Below are 15,323 nucleotides of genomic sequence, written 5' to 3'. Positions count from 1 at the left end.
CTTCTAAGTGTCACAGTAATCTGAATGTGTCATTAAAGGCCAATTAAGCCAATTGAGCACACATACATATATGAGTGCAAACAATGCTGCTTGTTTCTCACTTTGACCTTATCTAACCCTAGTATTTCTAACGATTTGAATAGATGACATTTACTCAGTGAATTATAAGAGTGTCTAGTGGACAATGATGCTCTGTTTATATAATTGGCAGAGGTCCACATAAGTATTTGACACCACCGGTAACCAGTGCGATGAACCCCCTCATTCCCCTTTCCCCCTGTCATTATCACAACATCATTTATTTCTTGAGGCCAAAGCACAGAGAAACTTTAATGATGGTGAGCCTGGTTACTCCATACTTATTATGGCCCAGACTGTTAATGAGTGTCAGTGTCTGCACAGCTTCTCCCAAACACTTGTGGAATGTGCACATTTTATAATGGGCCAGTGCTTGCAAAGATTGATGGGAGTGGTGAGGCTGATCCTAGATCTAACTCCCCCTTAGTTTAGGTCTATAATCATTTTACTGGCAATATATAAGTCTTTGACCAACTTTAATTGCTTCTAGAAAATTTAATGTTTTTGGTGTTATCCTTATTTGTAACGAAAGCAGATTGCTTGTTTTTTATGTTTTGAATTTATTTTTTAATAGCTGAGAGAGAACTTAATTAAGTATTAATAAAGGGTCCTACCATTTACACACACATCATCTGTAAGCAATGCTTCTAATAAATGAAGAGTAGTACTGAGTAAAACCTTGGAAGAAAACGTTGGTGTGTAAATTTTGAGAGTGCAGGTGTTGAAGTTTTTATTAACCTGTAAATTCCCAACCCATAATTGTTGCAATTACAGGGCTGTCACCACAGCTGATAAATGTCAACTACAGTACATGTTCAAAAATAGAACCCCCCCCCAAAAAAAAAAGTTTACCCAAAACCACTAAAGCAGTATAGATGGACGGACAGACGGATAGATGGACGTATGGATAGTCATAGCTAGATAGAAAGATATAAAGAAGAAAAAAGAAATAAAGCAATCATGAATTATATGGTCTTACTGTGCAGTAACAGCTCCACAAATGCTGTATTTGTTTTAATTAAAAAAATTAACAAATCTTTTTGAAATTAGAATCTAAAATGTTCATGTTAACTTTTTACTTAATCCATATGCATTATGTATAAAAGACCAATGTATTTTTTAAAATATAAATACATGTTTCAACATCACTGTTGAAATATTTATTTATATTTTAAAAAATACATGTTTGTTTATATCCCCATTTAACTATATGCTGGACTTACTACCCTCTAGCTTCTAATATGCATATAAAAGCTCATCTATATACTGCACAGATATACATTGCAGTGGTCAGTTATAAACGTCAATATCATTATTAATTCATTTGCAACATTTCTTTGTTTGGATTTGTTGTGCCTGACTTGAAAGAACATTTGGATTTAATGTAACTTTGTGGCTTTGCAGGCACTTTAGTTAGTCATGTGTCTTTGGTTTTAAATTCCTCCTCATTCCTCTTTGATATGGTTACACACTCTGTGTCAACCAGACTTAGTCCAATTGAAGTGAATGGGTGCTGGAGATGAAAGGCGACTAATGCAAATGTTCACTGTCTTCACTTGTGGTACAGTATTAAGCTTTAGCCAAACTGTACCTCTGACTTAATGTATTCATCCAAGAAAAAGTGTAATTCCCACACATTTCTGACGTGTCTTTTTTATTCCACCTATTTTTCTAGGATTGGGATACGTGACTGCTGACCTGATCACTTCATGGCGCTAACAGTGAACCTGATTGGCCCATCACCATGGGGCTTTAGAATATATGGAGGGCGGGACTTTAAGAAGGCCATAACAGTATCAAAGGTATTTGTCAGTGGCTGTACTCTTTCCAAACCGTGTTACTCTTTATCAAACCATATCCTCTGTTTTTGTCAAAACAATCTGAAATGGCATGTCATGCAAAGTCAACTTCCTCCACCCTGCGACTATTTCTTGTCTTTGTTTGTGTCTGAAGGCTGTTTCACACCTATTTCCTTGACTACCCAACCTGTGAGAAAAGAATGGAAATAGATTACATTAGAAGGAAACTGCTGATTACAGTTACAGTGGTGGGAGTTCAGGGAGTTCTTGTCTCGAGTGTGCATGTGGATTTTAACTGCTACACATCATGAATTAGAATGTTGGTGCCTAAGCACATGCATGTTGTTTTTACATTCTGCATTTTGTTCTTTGCAACTGCTTTAAAAATTAGGTATTTGAAATAATAGAAACATTTCCACGGTAAGTAAACAGCACAGAGTAAACACTGTCAGGAAATGTTAATCAAACCAACTTGTGCATGCCACAGGTCTGCCCATTGCAAATCGTATCATCACCCCAGTCTGGGTTTTTCCAGTGCCTTTTCCCAAGTGGCTCTTCACAGAATAAAGAGTGATTTGTGGGGAATATATGGTAGGATACTAATACTTTAGAGCTCTAAGCCCCATCAAAAGCTTTTATAATTTACCTGCTGTTAGGTTAGAAAAACATGCCTTTTCTTGAATAATGTTTTTTCAGACAGATCTTGTTGCTGCTGTCTTGTAAACAACACCATTACGGTTTTCACTTTTCTTACTGAGAAAGTGAGAAATATCAAGCAACATGAATTCCTGCAGAGTAAAAACAATGAATCAATGGAATTGTTCTGTGCAACATGCAGTGTTGACAAACAGTTAGCCCCAGCCCACTATTAACCTTTACCCCCACCTCCTTCACATGTAGAAAACTTTGGAGTTGGACCATCTGAAGTAGTTTGTCCCTTGGCACACAGACGGTGTTGATGCCCTCCTTCATTCCTGGTAGTTCTGAAACATAGCTTGTCTCTGTTTGTCTCACACATGGGCTCTGAAGAAGAAAGAAACCTAATTTGTTCTTGGTTTGTGAGAAACCAGGTGTGCCATTATCAGAAAGGACAAACAATATTTTCGGGTCACCCTAGCAACGCATAATTGTCTCTTAAGTGGGCTGACAAACAAGCTGTCTTGCTTGACCAAACTTACAAATAGGCAGGTGCCTATTTTTCTTTCTCTCTGCATCACTTTTGTGATGTGCTGGAAAGATGACTGTTGTATTTTTGTTTTCTTTTGCATTCTTTCCGCTGTTACCTCTCAGGGAGGTATTGATATTGTAAGTAATGTGTGAACGCAACAATTCGTCAACTGTGATGAATCGTAGTATAGATCTTTGTTACATAACCCATATGTTTGTATGTCTGACTATGTAACCTGGCTGTAAAATACCTGGACCATGTTTGTAAATGACATGTGAGAATTTATGCGGTATGTAAACCTCCTGGAGCCAGGATGTAAAATACCTTTAAAGACACACATTCAAATGTTATTATAGAATTACAGATAAAAAAAAACAATCTCTTCTCCTGTGAAGCCTCTCTTCTCTTGTTTCTTATGCAGAATAGAGCAAATTCATGACCCTATGTCGGTATCTTAACTATTTCTTAATTGCAAACAAAAACAAATATACACAGTTAACCAGAGGTAGGCTGAGGAAAACCAGTGATGAGTGATGACACATGACTTCCCAAATGCTCTGTAAAGTAAAAATTTTAGAATTTCTACTTCTGTAATTTTGTAGCTTGATATTGTATTGTTTTTATGTGAGAAAATTACATTTGCCACCACAGTCAGTGTTTGCCTACCAATGTTAAGGCTGTTGCAGCTTTATCCTTTCATTTTCTCTTTTGTTTTATTCATTCAGTGTGTTTGGGTGTATAGTCCTGAGCCACAGGAACCGTGCTGAGACTGGTGGCTTGGACGTTGTGTTTCGGCCCATTAGTGTGGAATTCACTCTGATGTGGTTGTATAGCATTGGCTTTGACATGCGGTGAGGCTGGTTGCAAAGGTCAAGCCCAGTCAAACCATCAAGTGGAGTCACACTTATGACTTCTCCCCAAGGGTGTCATGAATCCACCCACTGTTGACCAGCAATGCCCCCTTCCACATGTGTTTGAAATGCTTTGGAGCCTGTTTTATTTATTTACTATACTTGTTAGGAGTTGTGAAGGCAAACAAATGCATTTCAATCGTGAGCCAACTCTTCAACACCTTTTTATTGACATGTTAATTTTAATGATAGTATCCACACATCCAACCATTCTCAAAGCCACCCACACTCAACACAGGTATGCAGAATGTTTCAGTTTTAGAAAATAAACTGGGGGCCACAAGGACCAGACTAAAGCTCATTGTTCTGTTTAACAGGTCAATGGGGGCAGCAAAGCATCACAGGCCGACCTGCAACCTGGTGACATTATATTGGAGATCAATGGAGAAAACACGGTCGACATGCTCAATGTAGAAGCCCAGAACAAGATCAAGAACTCTAAGACCCAACTGCAGCTAGTGGTGGACAGGTAGGATTGTAATGGATAAAAGATCCTGCACAAAACATTCAGTCTTTGTTGTAAAAAAAAAACAAGTATACTTTATAAGATATTACACGCCAAAATCACACTGCTTGTTGCAGTTTCTCAAAATGTTTACCTTTATTTATGGTCAGAAAAAGGAATCTTAATTTGTCAGTGAAGATACAACAAATGTTTTTAATGTTTTTAAAGGAAGTGCACCCACTTTGATGAAGAGAGAATGGTTGGTACAGATGCTTTTTTTTTCACACAGTATATATTTAATCTTCTGTGAAAAAAATGTTGAATTCCCAAGACTGTAGTCTCCCAGCTTCTTTCCTCAACATTTTTCAATTTCATCATAGAAGTGCAATCCAAACAAAACAAGTGATTGTAATCAGGGGAAATGCCAACATGTATCAGAGCCACACTGTCCCCTTACCCAGGCCTTCCTACTAAACACTCTTTTGAGGTTTGCCAAGACCTTGTCTGCATGACAGCAAATTGGCTCTTGAAAAACGTTTTCCTCTCAGCCCTGGCAGCTTTTGGCTGGCATTTAGATTAAAGGTTCGTACTAAATTCTAATATCTTGTCACTTTTTCCCCCGGCTTTTTTTTTTTCATCGTAATGCACACAGACTTCTTAACCTGCCTTCCCTCTCGCACTAATTCACTTTCACATACTTCCTCCCTGGATGTCCCATGTCCCCTGTGAGTGAATTTTTCCCAACTGACCTCATGTCTCTCACCAAGCCAGAAAAAACACCATTACTCCTTGCAACAATGCCACTGTTTATCTACCATGTCTTTAATCCAACTCTGTTAACTGTCGTCACCTTTTAGCATGAAATCACCAGTGCAGATTCCTGTTTTAATGTTATTCAACAAGAAAATTTAATTTACTTAAATGATGTCTTGACAAGCTTACAGATGATGGCATAAAGTAGCACAATCTGTAAGGTTCAATTAGTTTTTTGTCTTGCTTGAGACCTACTGTATCACTTTTCTTCAACTTAACATATTGATAGTCAAAGAAGTCTTGATGCAGCTATGGACTGTCAGCACACAAATTGTGTTGGCTTTTGAAAAGGGTTGTGCAACATCCCATACACATGATGGAAATTGGAAAGTGGATTTAGCTGCTGCATCATTCAGGGGAATTAGGAACTAGGTAGGTGTTTGTCATGTAAATACTATCAAACCTAGCAAACCTATCATCATGTTATGTAAAAACAAACAATACACTGTTTAAACCTAATGCAGACAAAGCTGCTGGAGTGCACTAAGCATCAGACTGTACAAGTACACGTGACTTAGCACTTGATGATGGGTGGGCCTAAGTGTTTTCACCTTAAAGACCATGGAGTTGAGAAGTTTCCTTGGTACACACATTCAAGGAATCTGCCTCAGGCAGGTGTGCGTGACAGATCTAGGTCTCCTCTAACAGCTGTGAATAGGTAATATGGGCTAAAGGTTTAACCTTTGATAAATGTTGCATAAGCTCTAAACTATGAAGTCACAGTCAGCACTCTGACCAGAAATTCCTTCTATTTAGAATGTTCTCCCTGTCTTGCTGTGTGTAATGTGCATAGGGAGATTTTTAAGTTAAAGGCGAGCTTAAGCCAGAGCAGATCAGCTAGCAAGTTAGTCATTAGTTTGCTTATTTATCATTTTTTGTGCACTTATGCAATTGCCTACAGCCCCTTTAAATGCCCAGAACAGCAAAAGGACTTTAATAACCCACTGGAAGTATGGTAATGTCAAGAAGGAAACGATTATCCACAACTAAAAATAATAGTCAGAGTTAAATTCCAAGTAGTGGGTACCATTTACCATAGGAAAAGGAAAGCTTCGCTAACCATTATTGGCCAGTAGTCAAGCTGTTGCTTTAGTATTGCAATTTTGCAAATAAGGATGTGTTGTTGGTCATTTTAAACTAAACTAAACAATTGCAGTGTGAGTGTAATTAAGTCAAAGGGTAATAATAAAATTAACTTGCATTCCTTAGAAACGCTGCGAGAAGTTATTATAGGGTTATTGGGATTTCATTTCGTTTAATAGTTTTTAAAATTTGCAAAATAATCTGGGTGTTTGCACAATTTACAGGCCAACTGCTCTTGGTATTCTGAGCAAAAACTTCTTTATGCTTGCCACATTAGTATTACTCCAAAGGGAAGAAATGTCTCATGTCTTCTGTATCAGTTTCCATCTACTTGCCACCTCTCCCCTGTACAAAGTATTTGCAGTTTAGTCCACAAGAGGTGTGTTTCTGGGTGATTTACCACAGGCATCCAGGCCTTCCTGTGAGCCTCATTACCCCAGGCTCAGCCAAGAGCCACCGTGCCTCTGGCGTTGCAGCCAGGGGGTAAAGTATGTTTGCATTGGCAGTTGTACTTTCCCATATTTACCTCTTCAAATTCAAGGATTGCTTGCAGAATATGTTTTCTATTTAAATTAGTTATGCAGAAGCTCCCAATGTAAAAGATGAGGAGCCGTCAGAAAAGCAAAACAGAGGCCGTCTGTCACAGTTAAACAGCCTAACCTCACATGCAGAAAGGACAGTGTATGTTACATTAAGTTAAAAACATGAACATGAGGGTCCATTTAATTTTTGGAAAAGTTTACAGATATTTATTTTTGTTTTGAGTGCAAGAAAAAATATGACTTATCAACTATGACAATCTCTTCACAAGCTAGGTCCGACTGAAAGTTTATGTAGACCGGAGCTATTATACATTCAGACTGAGCAGCTTTTTTGCGCTAAAGCTTATTTAATTTGGTTTTATAGATAGTTAGCCCACATATGAGGAGTAGACACAACCTTCTGTTCTCCCTTACAAAACACCTGTAATGCTTTGCTGAGCAACTTGTAATATAAATAGAGAATATTATTAGAAAAATTTGTGAACACTGCATTCAACTGAGATCTTGACCAGTTAACCAATCAACTAGCAATCAACCTGTTAATTGATACTATAATGTTAAAACTTTTATTCCATCTCCTCACTGATAACAGTGTTGAATTTAAATAACAAAAGTAACTGAACTCTATTTTTTGTCTGTCTCTTCTAAGACCTGAACCATCCAGCCCTGGGCAAACCAATGGCATCAACACTCCAGAAAAACTAATTGGTCGCTTCCAGGTGAGGTTTTTTTGATAAATGGTAAATTTGGAACATAGTTGTTGTTGTTTTTTTTCAACTGTTGTGCTGTAGGTTAATACAGCTTGGTTATACTCTTCTCATTTAGAAGGAATTAACTTATTTTATGTGTGATGTATTAAGTTTACATAATGCTTTGTAGGAGGCAGTAATAGTCAGCCGAGACGAGAACCAGAACTACAGAGAGTACACCATCTTTAGCCCTGCATCACTGTCTCCTGGACCTTATTCACCAGATCCTCCAGCCAGTCCTGAAAGGAAAGAAATGTTGACTACCATCTCCAACAAGAGGTAGCTCTGTCGTTCTCGATTGCACACAGGCCAGGCAAGAGTAAACCTCGACAGTGTTTTGAGCTTCACATTTCAGATGGGCGATTTTTAGAAACATTTAAAGTTGGCTTGTATGTAAACAGGGGGCTACAGTGAGTACTCTCTTGACTCCAAAACAGGTTCTGACAGAACATCAGTTGCAGACAGAACGTGGAGCTCTGGGATTGTACTGCAGCAACAAAGGATATGCTCAGGATATCACATTCCACTGTTACCTTTCACTGAAACAAAAGGCAGAATGTGGCTCGTTCACCAGGCCTTTTGGTGCACAGCTCTTTTTTTACGGTCCTGAATAACTTTCACTAGGACACAGTTAATTTCCAGAATGGCAATTTCATCAAATGCTGCACATACCTTCACAATTCAAAGTCATAATGTTGCAAAATATACAGGCCCATAACTGTAAGAATCATGAATAATGAGTGATTTATGTGTGTGTGTATGTGTGTATATATATATATATATGTGTGAGTGTGTATGTGTGTGTATATGTATATATATATATATATATATATATATATGTATATATATGTGTGTATATGTGTGTGTGTGCGTGCAATTATGTAATGGTGAAAGTTATTGTAGTGCTGAACTAGTAATGCAATAATTATTCTGTCTATAGTTGAATATGACATGCCTATTTTTTTATCTTTTTTTTTACCATTTAGTGTACAGATTCTCTCATGGTCACCAGAAGACAAAAGTCATGGACTGTCCAGACCAATGTCACAGGTCAGTTTCAGCCAAATGTTTTAGTGATACATTTATCTTATGTTTTAAAGAGATTACTATTTTATAGCAAAAACATCAACCAGATAGAGCTCTGGTCTTTAGGGAGCATTTAATTCATTCTTCCTACCTACTACAAAGAAATATTTGCATAATAGGAGTCAAAGTTATGATCTTTGTCTCTTCTGTAAACCATTTTTTAGATAAAGTCTGTAGTTAATGGTACTTATTGTCTTTGTATGTGTTTATTTTAACTATATTTCCTCAGTCTCTACCAATAACATTTCAGAATTCTTGACTTTTACTCCTTCTGATACCACAGAAGATGCCCTACAAAGGGATTGTGTTGACCCAGGAGTTTGACCTTTTGATAACCGGTAACACACAAGCTAAAAAGGTCATTCCATGAAAACATTTGACATTACTTTAAACAACAGTCTGAATCTATTTCACTCAGAGTCTGCTCTATGATCTAATGATTCATTTCCTTTAAAACAATGGCCCTAACCTTTAGCTGTCTAAATGGAGACTCATTAGTCTTTTTGGTAAAATACAAAGTTAGGGTTATCATGAGACTGCAGCTAAATTGTACTCATTTACCAAAGATGTTGTGGGAAAGTTCATGGTGAGCTATGTGAGCTATGCTTCCATGCTTTATCTCAAGCAAAGGTCCCACAGCACAAAAAACAACATACAAGATGACTGCAGGGAAAACAAACATATAAGACCTTTTCTAAAGACACAAAGAATTCTAGACATGTTTTATAATGTTGGGAACATTTTAAGAAGCCACATGGTGAGAAAGTTAATAATTTTGAAAAATTCCTTTCAAGTTTAAGAGGTTTTGTGTTCAGATTGTCAATCACAACGGTATCCAGGAATGTTTGACCTCTTGCATTATACTGCAAATCATCATCCTATCTTTTGACTTTAATAAGGTTGTTTTAGTACAATAAACCTTTAGGTCAGTGCAGAATATATGTCTATGCAGACACGAGTCACCTTCATTGACCCACTCATTATTTAGTTGGCCTGAGTGTCATCTGTGATGTTCACTTGACCGATGAACGCCTCAGGCACGCAGACAGACGACTGCACTGCTTCTTATGATGAAATGGTTTAGTGTCAAGATATTCTACTTAAACATGAATTAGCGTGTCTTGGTTACTTTTCTGACCTAAGATGCAGTTACAAATACACTTCTTCAGAAGGTCATACAACTTCTTTTCTTATTATTTTCCTTTTGGCTTTGTCCCTTTTTCAGGGGTTGCCACAGTGAATCATTGATTTCCATCTCTCCCTGTTCTCTGTATCTTCTACTCTGACTCCAACTATCTGCATGTCCTCTCTCACTGCATCCATATATATCTTCTCTTTGTCTCCTACCTGGTAGCTCCATTTCTAGCATCATAAACAGTGTAATTTATGCTGCTCTAAAAAGCAAATATATAAATTAAAAAATACACTGTGTCATTGTAGAATTATTATTGGTCATATACTGTATATATTGTACTACTACATAATAAGAAATGTATTTATTTAGAATAAAATAGTCTTTATTGTCATTATGCTCGGTTAAAACATAAAATTGGGGATAATGGGGCATATTCTTGTGGCTGAGTTTCCATTTATTGGTTTTTAGTGACACAGACTGCATTTTGGCTCAATGCAACTTGTGCAGAGTGATCAGTATGACAGGAGCAATTACCCCTTTTTTCACATTCCACCCACCATGTATTTACACTTTCCACAGCATAGATTTACAAATTTAGTATAGAGTTTAGAATATAGTGTAAAAATAAACTTTTTTTGCTTCATTTTTTAACGCACTCATTTCTACTGAAATAACATGTGCAAATAAAAAAAATAAGGGTTATATTTCGCACATGACCATACAGAAACAAGTCCTTTTTTTCCCATATTATTATACCTTGTTACAACAGTATTGAATTCCAGTAGTAATGGGAAGACCGACTCTTTTTACTGATTCGGATATTTGACTCTTGCACAGTAAAATGAACGAGTTGTGAACAATTTACTTCATTCGTTTTACAGCAGGTGGCGCTTTAGCCCTATTGGGGGCGTTGTAAAGAAGCCTGCGGTTCTCCGACACTAAATACTGAAGGCAACATGGTTTCCTTCCGCTGACAAAGTCTACAAAGTACACAAATGCCATAAGCAATTAAAACCATGCGAAAAGCTAAGAAATAAAAACACACCACAATGACATGTCCTTCATCCTCCCTGTCATTATTGTTTAACCGCGTAACAGTGACTAAGATGAATGAGAGCAAAATAGACCCAAGTTGTCTGTCACGTGACAAATGGAATGAATCTGCGACAACAAATCTGTGACAACGAATTTTTGAACGACTCTGTGAGAACGACTCTGTAAGAACGACTCTTAGAACAAATCTGTGAGAGCGAATCTGTGCAGCCCAAGCAGTGTATCACAAATGAAAAATCCTGGTAGAGGACAAGTGAATGTAAAACTCAATTTGATAATTAGACAGTTTGCAGTGAAACAATTAATGATTAATTTACAAAGACTGATCCACTCGCAGAGAGTGATTCGTTCGTAGTGAAAGATTAGTTCGCAGTGAAAGATTAGTTCCCAGAGAGTGATTTGTTCGAAGTGAAAGATTAATTCACAGTAAAAGTTTAGTTTGCAGAAACTTGATTAGTTTGTAGTGAAAGATTAGTTTGCAGAGAGTGATTCGTTCGCAGTGAAAGATTAAATCACAGTGAAAGATCAGTTCGCAGAGAGTAATTCGTTCATAGTGAATGATTAGTTCGCAGTGAGTGATTAGTTCACTCAGGACTCATGAGTCATATGAAAGATTTGTTCATATTGAACGAATCACTCGCAAACGACACATCACTAAATCCCAGATATTTAGGAGAAAATAAGGGTTACATGAGTTCCACAGCACAGTAGTTCTCCCTTGTGATGACTGAGAAAAATGCACTAAATATACACTACATGTGAATAGTTCCAGTGCACATTACAATGTAGGTTTGTGCTCTAAAATACAGATAATGATATTTTCATCAATTCCAAGCTTTATTAAAAATCCCACAGAGGATTTTCGAGGTTGTGGCCAGCAAACCATTTTGGAGCAAATGTACTTATAGCCCGACCAAGAACATTTTAGAAGCTATATAATGGCTGAGTTCCATCAGTTCAGTCCTAGGCTTGAACTCACTCCTGTCATAACTGTCCAGCCATAAAACTTGCATGTCTGTGGTATTTATGGAGTCGCCTGTTTATCCCAGTCTTCTTTTCCTCTTTTTCTTTGAACATCTCATTGTGTCTTCTGGGAATATGGTGTATTCCTTAAATCTCCCCCAAGTCCAGCATCAACTTAAATGGTAGCATTTGAAAAAGGTTTAAATAGGAAAATAAGAACCTTTTTTTACGCTTGTGCCCCCTTATTTTTTTTAAAAAAAAAGATCTGGACAGCCTGGTCTGCCTGGTCTTTGGTGTTTACCATCATTTAGGTTAGTGGATGAGAATTTTTGATTTTGGCTGACCCCTAGCTCCAAGGGATGTGCTCCTTGGTTTTTAAAGTGGTGATATTTTTGCTACCACAGAGCTGTGATTAGTGAGTGGATTTCTTTTTGAGTCTATAGTGGAGAAAATGGCCTGCTTTGGGCCCAGTGTTGTGCTGCTTAGGCTGGCAGGCACACAGCAGCCCAGTGAGTACTGACATGTGGAGTCTTAATGACAAGGGGCTGTGTCCTGCCTAAAGAGGTGCATAGTCTTTCTGTATCAGATCACCAACATCTCTAAAAGGCTCCTAAAAAGCTTTTCCTGCTGTCTTTACCCTCCCTGAATGAGGAGAGTGGGATACGCAACATGATCCACCATTTTCCAGGGTCTTGAATATCCTGAGAAAATGCCACTTCACAATAGTGGCTGTGATGGCAAAGGCTGTGGAAGCAGAGTTTTCCTTTGCGTAACAAGGCTTGTCATTGTGAGGTGGGAGTTGAAAGAGGTGGTGGGGGTCAGAATGAGAATCAGGGGGCTGGTTGACGTTCCCAAACTGAACTTTAAGTCATCACACCTCACTAACTCAGTGATGTCTTCACTTCTAAGTTTAGAAAGAACTCGCTTATGCTATATCAACACTGATCATAAAATATCAATGTCTGATTTTAGTTAAATAGGATTTGCATTTCTTGGCAAAAACTGTCTTCAAATACAACATACGTTGTTTATGAAAATTGGGGAAAAACCACTTGCATCATGTTTGATAAAAAAAAATATGTTTGAGTTTAAAATATCTTTTTCTTATGTTATAAGACCTGAGAATTGTTTTTAAAATGTTTTAGGTAAAGAACACCTACCCCTGTTCTCCTGACCGGAGTCATGATCTGTTTATATGTAGCTATGTATTGTCTTTCAGTACAACTGAGTTTCTATGGAAATTAGCATGTCCTATTTTACTGTTATGACAAAACTCATTTGAGATTTCTCAAAACAGTACAAGACTATGTGTGTGCATGGTTTGGCACTGTCATAATTAAGAGCATCTGTTTTTATCATCTCAGAGTCACTGCAAAGGGATCTTTGTTGCAATCAGCAGTGCCAAAACCAAAACTGTTTTTCACGAGACATGACCCATCGCTGGGCCATTAGAACCAGGCTTCATGTCTGAGACTGCCCTCATTGCACTTTGAGGTTCCTGAGGGTTGCCTTCATATTCTGCAGGATCTGTTTCCTTGGGTTGGGTTTAGAGATGTATATATATATATATATATTCTTTTAAGCACTGGGATAGCCATCTACAGAATAGTCACACTGAATTTTGTGCCTAGACAGACCAAACGTTTCCTGTCTTTGCTAAATTAGGTTACGGTAGCTGTAGCTTGTATGACATGTCACTAATCTCTTTTTCCACAGATGACATGCTAAATATCCATCCATACATCCTCTGATACTACATACAAGATTATTTTTGTTATTGTGAATTCAGCAGGCCAGCCCATGTGCCAGCTGCTGGCTTTGTCTCGCTCTATTCTAGCAAATGTGGTTGACTGGAGTGCAAATCTGTGGTGATCGCTTTGGATCATGGAGAGTGGAGTCACAAAAATAGAGCTTATTTCCTTTTCTAAATGGAGTTTATATGTAAAACTTTATAATTTAGGTTTAATAAGTTGAAATTTTTAAAACTGCATCTTTATAAGCTCATATTTAATTAACAGAGAGCATTTTGTGTAGTTAATTTATCAGGTAACAGGATAAAAGGTTTGGGTATTAAAATTGATGTTAAAAAAAAGTGCATTATGGAAGATTTTGTTTATGGAAAACTTGTGCCTAATTAATTTTGGAACACACCATGTATGTTAATTTGCCACTGCATTAAACCTATGTAGGTGCAATGGATCGAGTGCTGCTTAGGAGCACTCGATGTTATTAACCAATCTCAAATTAATAACACGATCAGTCTCATAAAAGTTATCTTTAATCGTTTTTTATCCTACTAATATAGCAATAATGTATTACTTGAAGTATTACAAATATACTAAAATCAATAGTATTCAATAACAATTAAATATCTGAAGGATTTTTAGATTTCTTGGCAAATTGGGTGGCTTCAATGAATAAAGTAACAACACAGACAAACAGTTTACAAAAATGATCAAATATACAACACTGTCAAGTTAATGACGGTGAATGAACTCATAAATAATGATCATAACAACAAAACAAGGCATAAGTGTGTGTGTGTGTACACGAGTGGTCGTGTAAGAGAGAGAGAGAGATGTTGCCTCTTAGCTACCGAGCAAGCGACTGAGCTAGTGATGTGTCGTTCGCGAGTGATTCGTTCTAAATGAACAAATATTTCGTATGACTCGTGACTCCTGAGGCATATGAAAGATTCGGGACCCGTGACTACCGAGTCATATTAAATATTTGTTCATATTGAACTTGTGAATCATTCACTGTGAACTAATCACACTCTGCGAACTAATCACTCTCTGCGAACTAATCTTTCGCCGTGAACTAATCTTTTGCCGTGAACTAATCTTTCGCTATGAACGAATCATGCTCTGTGAGCTAATCTTTCGCTGCGAACTAATCTTTTGGAGTGAACTAATCACTCTGAACGGATCATTCTCAGTGAACTAATCTTTCGCTTCGTTCGCAGATTCGTTTCATTTGTCACATGACAGAGAGCTCGGGTCTTTTTTGCTCTCATTCATCTTCACATTATGGTGTGTTTTTATTTCTTAGTTATTCGCATGGTTTAATTGCTTATGGCTTTTTGTGTACTTTGTAGACTTTGTCAGCGGAAGGAAACCATTTTGCCTTCAGTATTTAGTGTCGGAGAACCGCAGGCTTCTTTACAACGCCCACAATAGGGCTAAAGCGCCACCTGCTGTAAAACGAATGAAATGATTAGTTCAAGATTCATTCACGACTCGTTCATTTTACTGTTTGAGAGTCAAACATTCAAATCAATAAAAATAGTCGGTCTTCACTAGACTGAGCCCTTGAGGCGTGTTCACATACGCGACTGCGCAGTGGAAGAAGAACTGCGAGGTAGAAGGAACGGCAACAGGAAACACGTGAGGCGTGTATGCGCTCACGGAGGTGTGAATGGGTGTTGTGTACGCGCACCAAGATGCGCTCAGGTACAATGAAACAGTGCTTGTGATGTTATCAAAGTATATGGGGGAA

The 15,323-nt window shown here is 37.6% G+C and overlaps 1 protein-coding gene across 1 annotated transcript in view; it reads left to right on the top strand.

The window, feature by feature from the left end:
• The window catches only part of pdlim2 (PDZ and LIM domain 2 (mystique)), a 35,646-nt gene that overhangs the window by 5,890 nt on the left and 14,433 nt on the right, over nucleotides 1-15,323 (top strand). The window contains exons 2-6 of the mRNA XM_008336660.3: nucleotides 1,754-1,880; nucleotides 4,274-4,425; nucleotides 7,489-7,558; nucleotides 7,719-7,867; nucleotides 8,575-8,638. Of these exons, the coding sequence (XP_008334882.1) occupies nucleotides 1,788-1,880; nucleotides 4,274-4,425; nucleotides 7,489-7,558; nucleotides 7,719-7,867; nucleotides 8,575-8,638 (528 nt within the window). The 5' untranslated portion in view covers nucleotides 1,754-1,787. The remainder of the gene's footprint in view (nucleotides 1-1,753; nucleotides 1,881-4,273; nucleotides 4,426-7,488; nucleotides 7,559-7,718; nucleotides 7,868-8,574; nucleotides 8,639-15,323) is intronic.

This window comes from Cynoglossus semilaevis, chromosome Z (assembly GCF_000523025.1).
Source record: "Cynoglossus semilaevis isolate Cse_v1.0 chromosome Z, Cse_v1.0, whole genome shotgun sequence".
Lineage (NCBI taxonomy): Eukaryota > Metazoa > Chordata > Actinopteri > Pleuronectiformes > Cynoglossidae > Cynoglossus > Cynoglossus semilaevis.
This window is presented reverse-complemented; position numbering and strand designations above follow the sequence as displayed.